The sequence below is a fragment of the Lepus europaeus genome, chromosome 15, assembly GCF_033115175.1.
Source record: "Lepus europaeus isolate LE1 chromosome 15, mLepTim1.pri, whole genome shotgun sequence".
NCBI classification, from domain to species: Eukaryota; Metazoa; Chordata; class Mammalia; order Lagomorpha; family Leporidae; genus Lepus; species Lepus europaeus.
Window position 1 is genome coordinate 93,402,795 of NC_084841.1, and position 13,187 is coordinate 93,415,981.

At 55.2% G+C, this 13,187-nt stretch overlaps 1 protein-coding gene across 2 annotated transcripts in view; it reads right to left on the reverse strand.

Annotated features, from left to right (window-relative positions):
- Positions 1 to 12,935, reverse strand: part of SCAMP1 (secretory carrier membrane protein 1) — a 114,249-nt gene extending 101,314 nt beyond the window's left edge. For both annotated transcript variants that reach the window (XM_062212525.1, XM_062212524.1), the window contains exon 1: positions 12,798 to 12,935. In XM_062212525.1, the coding sequence (XP_062068509.1) occupies positions 12,798 to 12,854 (57 nt within the window). In that variant the 5' untranslated portion in view covers positions 12,855 to 12,935. The remainder of the gene's footprint in view (positions 1 to 12,797) is intronic.
- Between the last annotated feature and the right edge of the window lie 252 nt (positions 12,936 to 13,187).

The window sequence follows — 13,187 nt, forward strand, 5'->3', positions numbered from 1 at the left end:
AGAATAATCTATCTGTTGCAACCAAAGATACAGTTGCACTACTCTGTTTTCTGCATCTGTCATTTTAAGAGAGTTCTACCTTTGTCTTGATTCAAAGGAGAGCTCCTGACACTGTGAGAGATGGAGAGCAACACATAAATACCGACACAGAAGGATCCCGTCACCGGCCCGAGGGCCCTGCCCAGCAGGTGGCTCCTCAGCTGCCGCCCAGAGCCCACGCTCTTGCCCACGCCCTGTCCTGGCACAAGACAGAGCTCTGCGGAGCTCACGTGCCCTCCACAAGTCCCAGGAACAAAGCACACACCCAGTCACCCCTGCCTGCGACAGGCACGGTTCACGGACACGTCCTCCCAACTCCAAACAGCGGCCGAACTCCCCCGGATTCACATACACACACTTCCACTGAACGCTTCAGAAACCACGTGAGCACCTCTTACGCTCCTAGTGAGTCTAGGGAGTACATTAATCTACATTGTTTACTGTGCTATTCACTTGCAAGCAGTTCACTAAAACGTGTGACTGTTTCAGATGCCAAAAGTCGAGCAGGCTACACCATATATGAAACCAGAGTAATAAATAACCAACCACAGATGACCAACAGCTACAAGGAAACCGCTGAATGACGACGAAGCGCAGCCAGCAGGCCAGCCTCTGGCCATGAGTGCCACCATCCACCGTCCCGGTCCTCCTCGCCTATCACCATCCACCGTCCCGGTCCTCCTCGCCTATCACCATCCACCGTCCCGGTCCTCCTCGCCTATCACCATCCACCGTCCCGGTCCTCCTCGCCTATCACCATCCACCGTCCCGGTCCTCCTCGCCTATCACCATCCACCGTCCCGGTCCTCCTCGCCTATCACCATCCACCGTCCCGGTCCTCCTCGCCTATCACCATCCACCGTCCCGGTCCTCCTCGCCTATCACCATCCACCGTCCCGGTCCTCATTACCTATCACCATCCACCGTCCTGGTCCTCCTCGCCTATCACCATCCACCGTCCCGGTCCTCCTCGCCTATCACCATCCACCGTCCCGGTCCTCCTCGCCTATCACCATCCACCGTCCCGGTCCTCCTCGCCTATCACCATCCACCGTCCCGGTCCTCCTCGCCTATCACCATCCACCGTCCCGGTCCTCCTTGCCTATCACCATCCACCGTCCTGGTCCTCCTCGCCTATCACCTGCCCTGCTTTCAGCCGTCGCCACCTCCCACACACGCCAAACCACACCGTTAGAGGACTGCTACAGGGAACACGGCTCTCAGCAGCACCACACAGCTCCATCAGGGCTCTCCTCTCAGGGACAAGGTGGAGAAATGCTTCCACAATACACAGTGTTGTCGCTATGTCTGATGAGCCAGCAAAAACCTTTAATAGCTATGTATATTGTATCTCTTTATTTGTAAGGCAGAGTTACAGAGAGACAGGGGAGGTGGAGAGAGAGGGAGAGAGGTCTTCCACCCGCTGGTTCACTCCCCAAATGGCCACAAGAGCCAGGACTGGGTCTGCCTGGAACCAGGAGCCAGGAGCTTCTTCCAGGTCTCCCATGCAGATGCAGGGGCCCAAGCACTTTGGCCATCTTCTACTGCTTTCCCAGGGCATAAGCAGGAGTTGGATCAGAAGTGGAGCAGCCAAGACTCAAACCAGCACCCATACGAGATGCGGGCATGCAGGTAGCACCTTAACCCACTGTGCTACAACAATGGCCCCTATACTGTATCAAACGTCCAACTTGTGTTTGCTGCTATTGTCAGTCAAGAAGAAAGGACCCCCGTGCGTAACTACCACAAACCCCCTCTTTGTAATTTGATCTCACCAACACCCAAAATGCATACTTTATAATCAACATTTACCTCCTTTATAAACACACAGATTAACAAAGTATACTGGGGCCAGCACTGTGGTAAAGCAGCTGCCTACAGTGCCGGCATCCCATGTGGGCGCCAGTTCAAGTCCCGGCTGCTCCACTTCTGATCCAGCTCCCTGCTATAACCTGGGAAAGCAGCTGAAGATGGCCCAAGTCTTTGGGTACCTGCACCTGCATAGGAGACCCAGAAGAAGCTCCTAGCTTCAGATCGGCCCTTCTCCAGCCATTGTAGCCATTTGGGGAGTGAACCAAGGCATGGATGGATCTCTCTCTCTCTCTCTCTCTCTCTAGGGATGGAAGCCTTCTCTCTCTCTCTGCCTCTGCCTTTCAAATAAATAAATAAACCTTTTTTTAAAAAGCCAAAATACACTGAGATTTTCTACCAATCACTCAATGGGAAAGGAACAGTCTTTCCAACACATGGAGCTGGGACAACTGTATGTCCATATGGAAGGAACGAGGCTGGACCTGTTCTCACACCATACATGAAATATCTCTGAATGAAACAGAAGAGCTGAACCATAAAACTTCTAGAAGAAAACACAGAATAAATCTCCATAACTTTGCACCTGGCAAAGTACAACAGAAAATAATTCACCGCACTTGATCACAATGAACACTTCTGTGCGTCCAAGGACATTACTGGGAGGAACACGCGTGCTAATCACATGAATCTGGCAGAGGATTTTTACCCAAAATATAGAAAATGTCCTACCACAGTCAAAAAGACAAAAGGCCAGATGAAACACAGGAGGGGAAGCGGGCTCTTAGCCTGGTGGTTGCGACACCCACATCCAAACCGCATCAGAGCGCCTGAGCCGGCTTCCCTGCCAGCGCGACCCCGGGAGCTGCCCTGATGACTCACTGGGTACCCGCCACAGCCCTGCACGGCTGGCCTCAGCCCTGGCCCAGCCCGCACAGGGCAGGCACCTGGGGACTGAGCCCGCAGCTGAGTGCTTGCTCTCTCTCAAGTGCTCAAATTTAAAAAAAGACAAAAACGAGCAGGCAAAGAATCTGAATGCACATTTTTCCAAAGACAGAGGAAGGGCAGTGCTACTCAAGGCCACAGGACACTGGGACAGCCACAGCCCCGACTGGTAACAACAAGTACTGGCAAGAATGTGGAGAAGCCTGCACCCTCAGGTAGCCAGCGGGGTGCAAAACAGGCCAGCTCCTCTGGAAGAGGGAGTGACAGCCCCTCAACAAGCAGAAAACACAGAGTTACCACGTGACCCGGCAAGTCTACGCCCAGGTGAATACTCAGAATTTAAAACAGGTGTTCAAACAAAAGCTGATACACAAACGTTTAAGGCAGCACTATTCATAATCGTCAGAAAACAGAGATAAACCAAGTGTCCGGCAGCTGATGGATGGGCAATAATGACTCAAAATCCAAAGCCGGCCAGCGCTGTGGCTCACTAGGCTAATCCTCCACCTGCGGCGCCGGCACACCGGGTTCTAGTCCTGGTCGGGGCGCCGGATTCTGTCCCGGCTGCTCCTCTTCCAGGCCAGCTCTCTGCTGTGGCCCGGGAGTGCAGTGGAGGATGGCCCAAGTCCTTGGGCCCTGCACCCCATGGGAGACCAGGAGAAGCACCTCGCTCCTGGCTTCGGATCAGCATGGAGCGCCAGCCGAAGCGGCCTGTCCAAAAAAAAAAAAAAAAAAAACAAAAACGAAAGCCGAACGCCAGGGAGAAGAGGATCACGGGGCCGCTGCTGAGCACAGGTTCCCAGAAGCCCCTGCACAGGCCAGAAACGCGAAGTCAGAAGCCACAGTGCCACACACCACTGCCTCAGGAGCCACGAACCAAACGTGGGAAAGGAACTTGTTTCAAGGTCAAGAACAAGCACCCTCCAGGGTGAACTGTACATGCTACATCTATGTAAAGTTGGGGATTTAAAAACTGTGTGCAGCCGGCGCCGTGGCTCAACAGGCTAATCCTCCGCCTAGCGGTGCCAGCACACGGGGTTCTAGTCCCGGTTGGGGCACCAGTTTCAATCCCAGTTGCCCCTCTTCCAGGCCAGCTCTCTGCTATGGCCCGGGAGTGCAGTGGAGGATGGCCCAAGTGCTTGGGCCCTGCACCCCATGGGAGACCAGGAGAAGCACCTGGCTCCTGGCTTCGGATCAGCGAGATGCACCAGCCGCAGTGGCCATTGGAGGGTGAACCAACGGCAAAGGAAGACCTTTCTCTCTGTCTCTCTCTCTCACTGTCCACTCTGCCTGTCAAAAACAAAACAAAACTGTGTGCTATGTATTTACCTGCACCACTCCACGACACTACCAAAAACTCGGTGTAAATACAGATTTAATTCCATTCGGTTTTGGCAAGAAGATGCTACTTTGCATTTACTGATCGGCACTGCTGGCTGAGGGAGACTGCGTCACTCAGTCCCATCAAATGCCGGGGGAGGGAGGGAGGTCACGCCAGGTTTCTGGGAGACGGGAACCCTTAGAGGCGTGGCAACACAGCAAAGGATCCTCAGAACCCCTCGCCAGACAGCTCCTCCCAGGGCTTCCCCTGAGCCAGGGCCTTGGGGGAGGTCAGACACCTGTGTTCTGGTGAGCAGCCGATGAGACTCAGCCTTGCAGGACCACAGCCTCCTGCCCAGGGGTGCGATCACGCTCGCTTCTCGGATCAACACAGAGCAGTGGCAATTGCCGAGTGTCAAAGTCGGGCTCAGAACAACAACTCCAGCTCAGCACCTCTCTGTCCCAGGCAGCTCCTGCCCGAATCCCGGCCGGTGCTGGAGCACACCCCACCAGGAAAACAGCATCCAGCCACTCCACAGAGCACAAACACTGCGGTGCTGGGAGAAACCTCCCTTCACGCAAGCCTGGCCGAGCAGGTTTAGAGCCTTTTATCAACCAACAAAAGGTTCCTTCACCAAACCAGCCCAGGCCTCCCTGCGGAGCTCATCTCCCCTGAGCCTTCTGTGGACGGAACCAGTAAGCAACCTGAACTTCCCGGCTTCCGGACCTGCTTCCAGACCCAGGCCCGCCCTGACCGCCTCCTTCAGGCACCTCCCGTTACATTCAAACTGCTCGTAACTACGCACTGAGAACTCAGCCTGATGGCCGACCAGGACACAATGCTACCGGATTAATAACTTCTAGGAACTGGGCACTAATTTCATTAACCTAATACATATTTTTCAGCAACTGTCTCATGGGTGGTTCATACCATCTTCGATCTGTACTCAGCATCATTAAATATTAACAGTACTCCATAAAACACTTTCTGCTGTCAATACCACAAGAAAAACAGTTTACTTTCAAATCTTTTTCAGTCATCAATGTGTCAAGTATGACTGCTGTTAAAAGTTACAGGCTAGGGGCCAGCACTGTGGCACAGCAAGTTAAGCTGCCACCTGGGACGTGTGCCCCACGTCAGCGTGCCTATTCAAGTCCTGTCTACTATGCTTCCGAACCAGCTCCCTGGGAACACATCCTGGGCTGGCTCAGCACCTGGGCTTCTGTCACCCACGTGGGAGACCTGGACGGAGTTCCTGGTTCCTGGCTTGGGCCCAGCTGAGACCTGGTGGTTGCAGGCATTTGGGAAGTGAACCAGAGGATGGAAGATCTCTCTGTATCACTCTGCCTTTCAAGTGGTTGAAAATAAACATTTGTTTAAAAAAAAAAACAGTTTTGAGACTTAAATACAACCGTACCTGTGCGGCACAACACCTTGCTGAGAGCTTCCACTGGCCACGGGCAACCCCCAACCCAGGCCAAGGTTTTCTCCTAGAAAACCTAGACGGTGCCGATCCACAGCGCCCGACACTCCACTCAAAGTGCAGAATATTACAAGGCATTTATTACTTATTTATGTATGTATGTATGTATGTATCTTACTTTATCTGAAAGACAGAGCTCACCTCTGCACTGGTTCACTCCCCAAATGCCTACAACAGCTGGGCCTGGGCCAGGCCAAAGCCAGGGCTGGGAACGCCATCGAGGTCTCCCCACGGATAGCAGCAACACGGTCACCTGAGCCACCCCCTGCTGGCACCTGGGCTCTCATGAACGGAAAACTGGAATCAGGAACAGAACTGCACCCGCACCTGGCCCAGCCACATGGGATACAGGCAGCTTAGCAGCCATGCCAGTGCCCGCCCATGACACGGTGTTCAAGGCACACTGTGAACCCTGAGAAGACTAACAAGAACCAGGCTACAGGAACGGACATTTCAAAATGGAGTCGCTCACAGAACCCCAATCTCCATGGGCAGAGAGCAGACTGAAAACGCTACTCAACTGCCAACAGGGGTCACCTCCTACAGGGGAACAAGATCGCTCAGAAGAAGCCAAAAGGACAGGAAAACAGGAGATGAGGGAGCCAGTTCCAGGCAGCAGGACCAGGTCCCAGTCAGAGAACACTCCCTGCCGCCACGCAGGAGATCACAACAGCACGCACCTGCTGAGGCTTCAGACCCGCAACGGCCGGCACCTGCCGCCTGCCCCCGCCAGCCAGGGTGCACGGAGGTCGTCTTGTAGGCGTCCCGCCACTCCGTGCTGACTCTGTCTTTTCAGGTCCTACGTCTCTGTCGAGAGGGGCACAGGCCCCTCCGTCGAGTTGCGTTTCAACTTTCCCACCCTCTGAATCTGGACTGACCTTGGGCACGCTTTGACCAGCAACAGAAGAGCAGAAGTGACACAGTCTCAAGAAACCTTGTGAGTTCAGCCCCTGCCTTCTCTGACCACTGCAGAAGAAGCCCAGGCTGGTGCAGGTGAAGAGGTGTGGAGAACGGTCCCACGCCACGCACAGCTCCACGTAGCAGCAGGCTCCCGAGTGCGGACTTCCGAAACCGCCCGGTCAGGCTGTCAGACGACTGAAACAGCATGAACCACACCAGCAAGAATATTAAAAAAAAAAAAAAAAATGCTCAGCGAAACCCAGCTCAAGGAGCTGCACGGTGGCACAGTGAGCTGAGCCGCCTACAACACTGGCATCCCATATGGGCACCGGTTAGAGGCCTGGCTGCTCTGCTTCCAATCCAGCTCCCTGCTAATGTGCCTCAGAAAGCAACAGATGCTGGCCCGAGTATCTGGGCCCCTGTGCCCATGTGGGAGACCCAGATGGAGTTCCTGGTGCCTGGCTTCAGCCTGGACCAACTCCAGCCGCTGTGGCCATTTGCAGAGTAAACCAGTGGATGGATGATATCCCTCTCTCTCATTCTCCCCTTCAAATAAATAAATAAATCTTTTTTAAAAAATCTAGCCAAAAAACCAGAACCATGAGTAAGTAAGTTATCATAAGCCACTACATTTTATGATTGCCACACACCAAGAGATAACTGAGACAGTGGCAAATAAAACAATGGTGCATCTCACAACAGATGGCACCTCAGAGCGATGAACCAGAACCAGCAGCTCAACACATGCTCTGTAAAAACATTCAACAGACGAAAAACAAGCAGTCAGCCACGCAGCTGACCTGCATATGAAGTATCGCAGACCACAGACCACAATCGCGGCGTCCAGGATTCATGGTGAAAGCCTAACTATCACAGAGGGAACCCTTAGAGGCCTTCCCGGCACTGTCCACTCCCACCGGACAAGGGAGAACTGACATCAAAGCATTGTGAACACTACTTGAATGAAACACTTAGCATCTGTGCCAAGATCAAAGCACACGGCGCTGTGGTCTAAGCTGGTGTCCCCTCGGAACCCAGGTGCTGAAATCTCACCACCAAGGTGATGGTGCTGGAGGGCCCTGTGAGTGACCAGCGTGAGCTCAGCCCTCACAGGTTGGAGGAGGCCGCACCAGGCCTACTTCCCCTCAGCCACGGGAGGCACCTGGGGGTGCCACCTTCGAGGACCAGGCCCGCACCAGGCCACAGTCCTGCGGAGGGTACCTACTCCTATTAACAACCCTACAGAGAACACACTGTTACTCTATTTTACGGAAGAGCGAGCTGAAGCTGAGTTTAATTTTCCAAAGTGCCACAGCTGGTTAGTGACAAAGTCAGCAGCAAACATACGGCTTTCTCTTTTTGAATGATTTATCTGAAAGGCAGAGTTAGAGAGAAAGACACACCTTCCAGCTGCTGGTTCATTCCTCAAATTGCTGCAATGGTTGGAGCTGAGCCAATCCGAAGCCAGGCGCTTCCTGTAAGTATCCCATGTGGGTGCAGGGGCCCAAGCACTGGGGCCGTCTTCTACTGCTTTCCCAGGTGCAGTAGCAGGGAGCTGGATGGGAAGAGGAGCAGCTGGGACTACACCCGATGCCCACGTGGGAATCCCAGCACAGCAAGTGGTGGTTTAACCTGATACACAGCAGCCCAGGCCCCCACTTCACTAAGTCTTGAACCTTACTTTTAAACCCTACCCCCTCACTACCACGCCACAAAAACCTCAAGTCTAAGCTCTTAAAGGCAAAACAAGAGCCCCGGTGCCATAGCGCAATGCAGCAGCACACACAGCGACCAGAACAGACTGCGGGTCGGGAGCCCACGTTCCCACAGCGACTCTGCAGGACCTGCGCAGGAGGGCAGGAGGGCAGGACGACGGGCTGGCCGGGCGCCTCTCCGGGCACTGTGTCTTGATCCAGAGTAAGAGAAAGGACTGAATGCATTTCAAGATTTACCCCTCCCAGCTCTGAGTTACGATTCTCCTCATATTTTAAAACTTAACGTTAACTCAAATGTTCTCCCCATAATAGATTTTCTAATTCAATTATCATATGAATGTGTAGAAGCATATCAGGAGGCATAAACATTTTCCGACCCTTTTTTAATTTCTCCATCCAGAGAACAAAGTCACTCATTCCGGCACCTGCTCGCTCTCTCTCTCGGACCTACAAGGAGCTGCATCTCCACCCTTTCCAAGCGTGGCTGTCCACGTGTTAGGAGCAGATGAGCGAGGGGATGGACCAATGAACAGAGGGTCAGAAATGCTTCTACAGACACTGCTGACTGTGAGGAAAATATTTCTCCTCTCCAGCTTTAAAACTACATTAAACAGCTGAACCATGTATTGGAAACGTCCATACAGTTAACCTGGTACTACAGATACTAACCTAATACTACAGATTTCCACTTATTCCTTGTCTCCTGAAGCACAACAGAAACAACTCAAACTTCGTAACCACTTGGTGAACCCAGAGTGGCCACTGGAATACGTCAGGAGCTCAAGAAACCAAAATAATAATAAAATAATAATAATAGTGGATGGGAATCCAGAACAAATGTTACAACAGCCAACAATATGGAGTGAATCACTGTGGTCAGATCACTCTCACGACCCAGCTCCAATGAAGATGCGTGCAAAAGTGTCCCCTACACTGACAGTGAAGGGAAAGATCGTTAAAGAACAAGAGCAGTGGTGTAGCTGGTAGAGCTGCCACCTGAGACGCCAGCTTCCCATGTGGGTGCCGGTTTCTGTCCCAGATACTCCATTTTCTCATCCAGCTCCCTGCTGATGGCCTGGGAAAAGCAGTGGAAAATGGCCCAAGGGCTTGGGTCCCTGCCACTCAGTGGGAGACCAGGAGGAAGCTGCAGGCTTCTGGATTCAGCTTGATCCAGCCCTGGCCACTGCAGCTATCTAGCTATCTGGGGAGCGAATGGGAGGATGGATGATCTCTCTCTTGTCTCTCTCTATCTCTCTATAACTCTGCATTTCAAATAAATGAATCTTTAAAGGAAAAAAAAGAGGAGCTGGTGCTGTAGCCTTGCGGGGAAGGCCGCCACCCATATGGGCACCGGTTTGGGTCCTGGCTTCCCCACTTCCAATCCAGCTCTCTGCTATGGCCTAGGAAAGTACTGGAAGATGGTCCATGTTCTTGAGCCCCTGCACCTGCATGAGAAACCCGGAGGAAGCTCCTGGCTCCCAGCTTTGAATCACCACGGCTCCGGCCATTGCGGCCATCTGGGGAGTGAACCAGCAGATGGAAGACTCCCCCCACTCCCCACCTCTGCCTCTCTGCGACTATACCTTTCAAATAAATAAATAAATATTTAAGAAAGAAGAAGAAAGAAAAGAAAAAACCTACACAGAAAGCAAGAGAAATCTAATAGGACTAGTCAAGAAGAAACTAGGATGAGTACCAAATGTGAAGTACAATTTATCTGAAAATGAGAGCAGTATTTCTTTTTTTAAAAGATTTATTTATTTATTTGAAAGTCAGAGTTACACAGAGAGAGGAGAGGCAGAGAAAGAGAGGGAGAGAGGGCTTCCATCTGATGGTTCACTCCCCAGTTGGCTGCAACGGCTGGAGCCGTGCCGGTCCAAAGCCAGGAGCCAGGAGCTTCCTCCGGGTTCTCTCACACGAGTGCAGGGGCCCAAGGACTTGGGCCATCTTCCACTGCTTTCCCAGGCCATAGCAGAGAGCTGGATTGGAAGTGGAGCAGTCGGGACTAGAACCGGCGCCCACATGAGATGCAGGCACTTCAGGCCAGGGCGTTAACCCACTGCACCACAGCACCAGCCCCAAGAGCAGTATTTTCAACCATGGAAAATAAGAAGAGATTTGAAAAGAAAGGTGAAGATAAGGCAACACAAGATCAGCCCAGAAACTTCTTAGTTTAAGTAGAGAATCTCAGAAACATTACTTCAAAAATCTTACGGAGATGGAAGCAAAAGCAGAAAAAGGCAGACTTGGAGCTCTACTGGGAGAGGAGGCGCACCTGGACACAAACGCCAAGGTGACGAGTCAGGTCCGCGTGTGGGTCAGCAGTCACCGACACGCGCACAGCCCAGCCCTCTTCAGGCTGAAACCATGCCCTGGAAGCATGTTAACACCTGGGACGGTCACTGTCGTCTGGTTGCATCCACAGGGAAAGGAAAGGCTTCTAACACTGAGCCCCAGGGAGCGGTCACGCTGCCCGGACAACGGGCTGCACGGCTGAGGGTGGCCCCGTAAAAGACGAGAGGTAAAAAATTCCTGCCCAGTGATGCCCAAGCGCAGGCGTCCGTCATGGTGCTGGTGCAAGCAAACCTATGGCACGGCAAGTCACACAAAACCACGGTGCATTACGGGCAGGGCATCGCCAGTGGTGACCGTCAGTGACTGCTACTCGCCTGTGTACTTAACACACCATGCTTCCTGCCGTCCTTTCAAAGTGCACTTTACTTACAAGGCTCCGGAGGGCGGTCAAGGCACTGACCTGCCCCACGCAGGTCAGCCCAAGTACGTTCTGTGAGGCTCTCGGCCAGAATCACCCGCGGGGTGGGTGCGTTTCTCCCAGAGCGTCCCGGCTGAGAAGCAGTGCACCACGGCGAGTTGACCACCGCTTGTGGGTTTGGAATTCCTACAGCAACCCCACGAGCATCCGATGAGGAAAGCACCATGGCACAAGACAACCAGCTACTACACAACGAGCCAGGAAATGGATGTCAAGAGGGGAAAATTAAAGTGCCAACTTGTCAGATGAAGAAATGGCAGCACCGGGTGATCTGGGTTAGGGAAGTTCAAAAGTTCCGACTGTCACACCCCCCATTTTAAAGCAGCAGCCATCTGGCACCTCACGAAACGTCTCTACCACACGTATGATTTGGGGGAATCACTTGAGACACTGGCATCCCAGATCACAGCGAAAGATCAAGTCCCGGCTGCTCCACTCCCCATCCAGATCCCCGCTGGTCACCCTGAGAAGCCGTGGGTGACGGACGCCCAAGCACGAGTCCCTGCCATCTATACGGGAGACCGGGGCGGGGTTCCTGCCTCCTGGACCAGCTACTGCGGGCATCTGGGGAGTGAGCCAGCGGACGTGCTCACCTATCTACCCAGCTGCCTACCTCTGCCCTTCTGCCTTCTACATACATTAAATAAGTGACTCTACAAAAGATCATCCACGATTTAAGAAAAACCCGATTTTCCACAACATGGAAGTGAGTCCAATACTAACTGAAACAAAAACTTCGGGGAGGAAAACCTGCCCCCTTCAAACGCAACTGTATCATCTGTAGGAAAATAAATATGTAGCTCCAGGTGAGCTGCATCCAACTGTCTTAAGTGACCTGGGGGCACCGGAGTTGGGCCTGCGTCCATCCTACGCTTCTACACAGTGAGTCGGGCCAGGAATAACCGGGATCCGGCCGTCGGCATCCTCCATGATACAGCCAGGCCAGCTATCAGGAGAGGGGCATCTTCCAGGATCCCGACAGATGGGATCCGGAGTGTCTCCTGGTGACCACACAGGACAGCTACTACACCATTCTGTGTGATACAAATTAGGTTACTATCGCACGCGGCCAGGAGGAAAAAAAAAAAAACAAAAACTAGCTTCGCTCAGCAGCGGGCCACGCAACACACCTGCTACGCGGTGTAGGCGCTCGCCCCGGCGCAGGCGCGGGCCCTCTCTCCGCCGGCCTCCGCGGGTCCGGGCGCCCGGCCCCGGCGCGGCGCAGCCTGCCGCGGGCCACTCCGGGCAGCGGAGCGGCTCACGTGGGAAGGCGCCGCGCGGGGGCTCGGCGAGGCTCCCAGCGGTCACCTGGCCGGGCGCAGGCAGGTAGCGGGGCGTGCACGTGCACCATTGTTTTCTAGACGTGCGGGAGCGCTCTGCAGACCCGAGACCCCCGAGCCGCGGACCCGAGACCCCCCAGCCGCAGCCCGGCGCGGAGCCGCTGGGAGCCGCGCGCAGCACAAGTTCAAAACGCAACGACACAGCGATGCTCGGCCTCGCCTCTCGCCCCCTCCACACCCGCGCATCGCCGCCGCCGCGGGTCCCCATGACAACCGCGCCCGGCCCGCCGCGACCCCCGCCCCGGCCCAGCCCGCGCCCCCGACTCCCGGGAGGCGGCCCCTGCCGGCGCGCGGGCCCGGGCGCGGCGCTGAGCAGGCTCCGCCCCGACCCCCGGCCCGGGGCGCGGGGGCCGCGGGCGATCCCAGGAACCGGGCACGAAGGCGCCGGGCCCGGGCTGCCGAGGGCGGGCTCCGGGCGCCCAAGGGACGCGTCTGCTTCCCGCGGCGCGGGAGGCGCGGGGCCGGCGCTCACCTTGAAGGGGTTGTTGAGGTCCGGGTCCGCAAACGGGTTACTGTCGAAATCCGACATCTCCGTGGCGCTCGGCGTCACCCTGCCGGCCCCGGCGCAGCGACAGAGACGAGGCCAGGCCGCCGCCCCCCTGCGCGCTCACGTCGCCGCCGCCGCCGCCGCCGCCGCCGCGCAGATCCGGGCGCCGCTCGCGGGGCCGCCCCGCCGGCCGCGCACTGAGCATGCCCGGCGCCCCGGCCCGCACCCGCGCTCCGGGCTTTCGCGGCGACCGGGCGCGGACCGGGGCCGCGGCGCGAGCGGAGGTGACGCGCGCCGCGCCCCGGCGGTGACCGCCACCGGAGGCCGGCGAGGGGGCGCGGGGCCACGGCGCGAGGGCGGACGCGCGCGGACCGC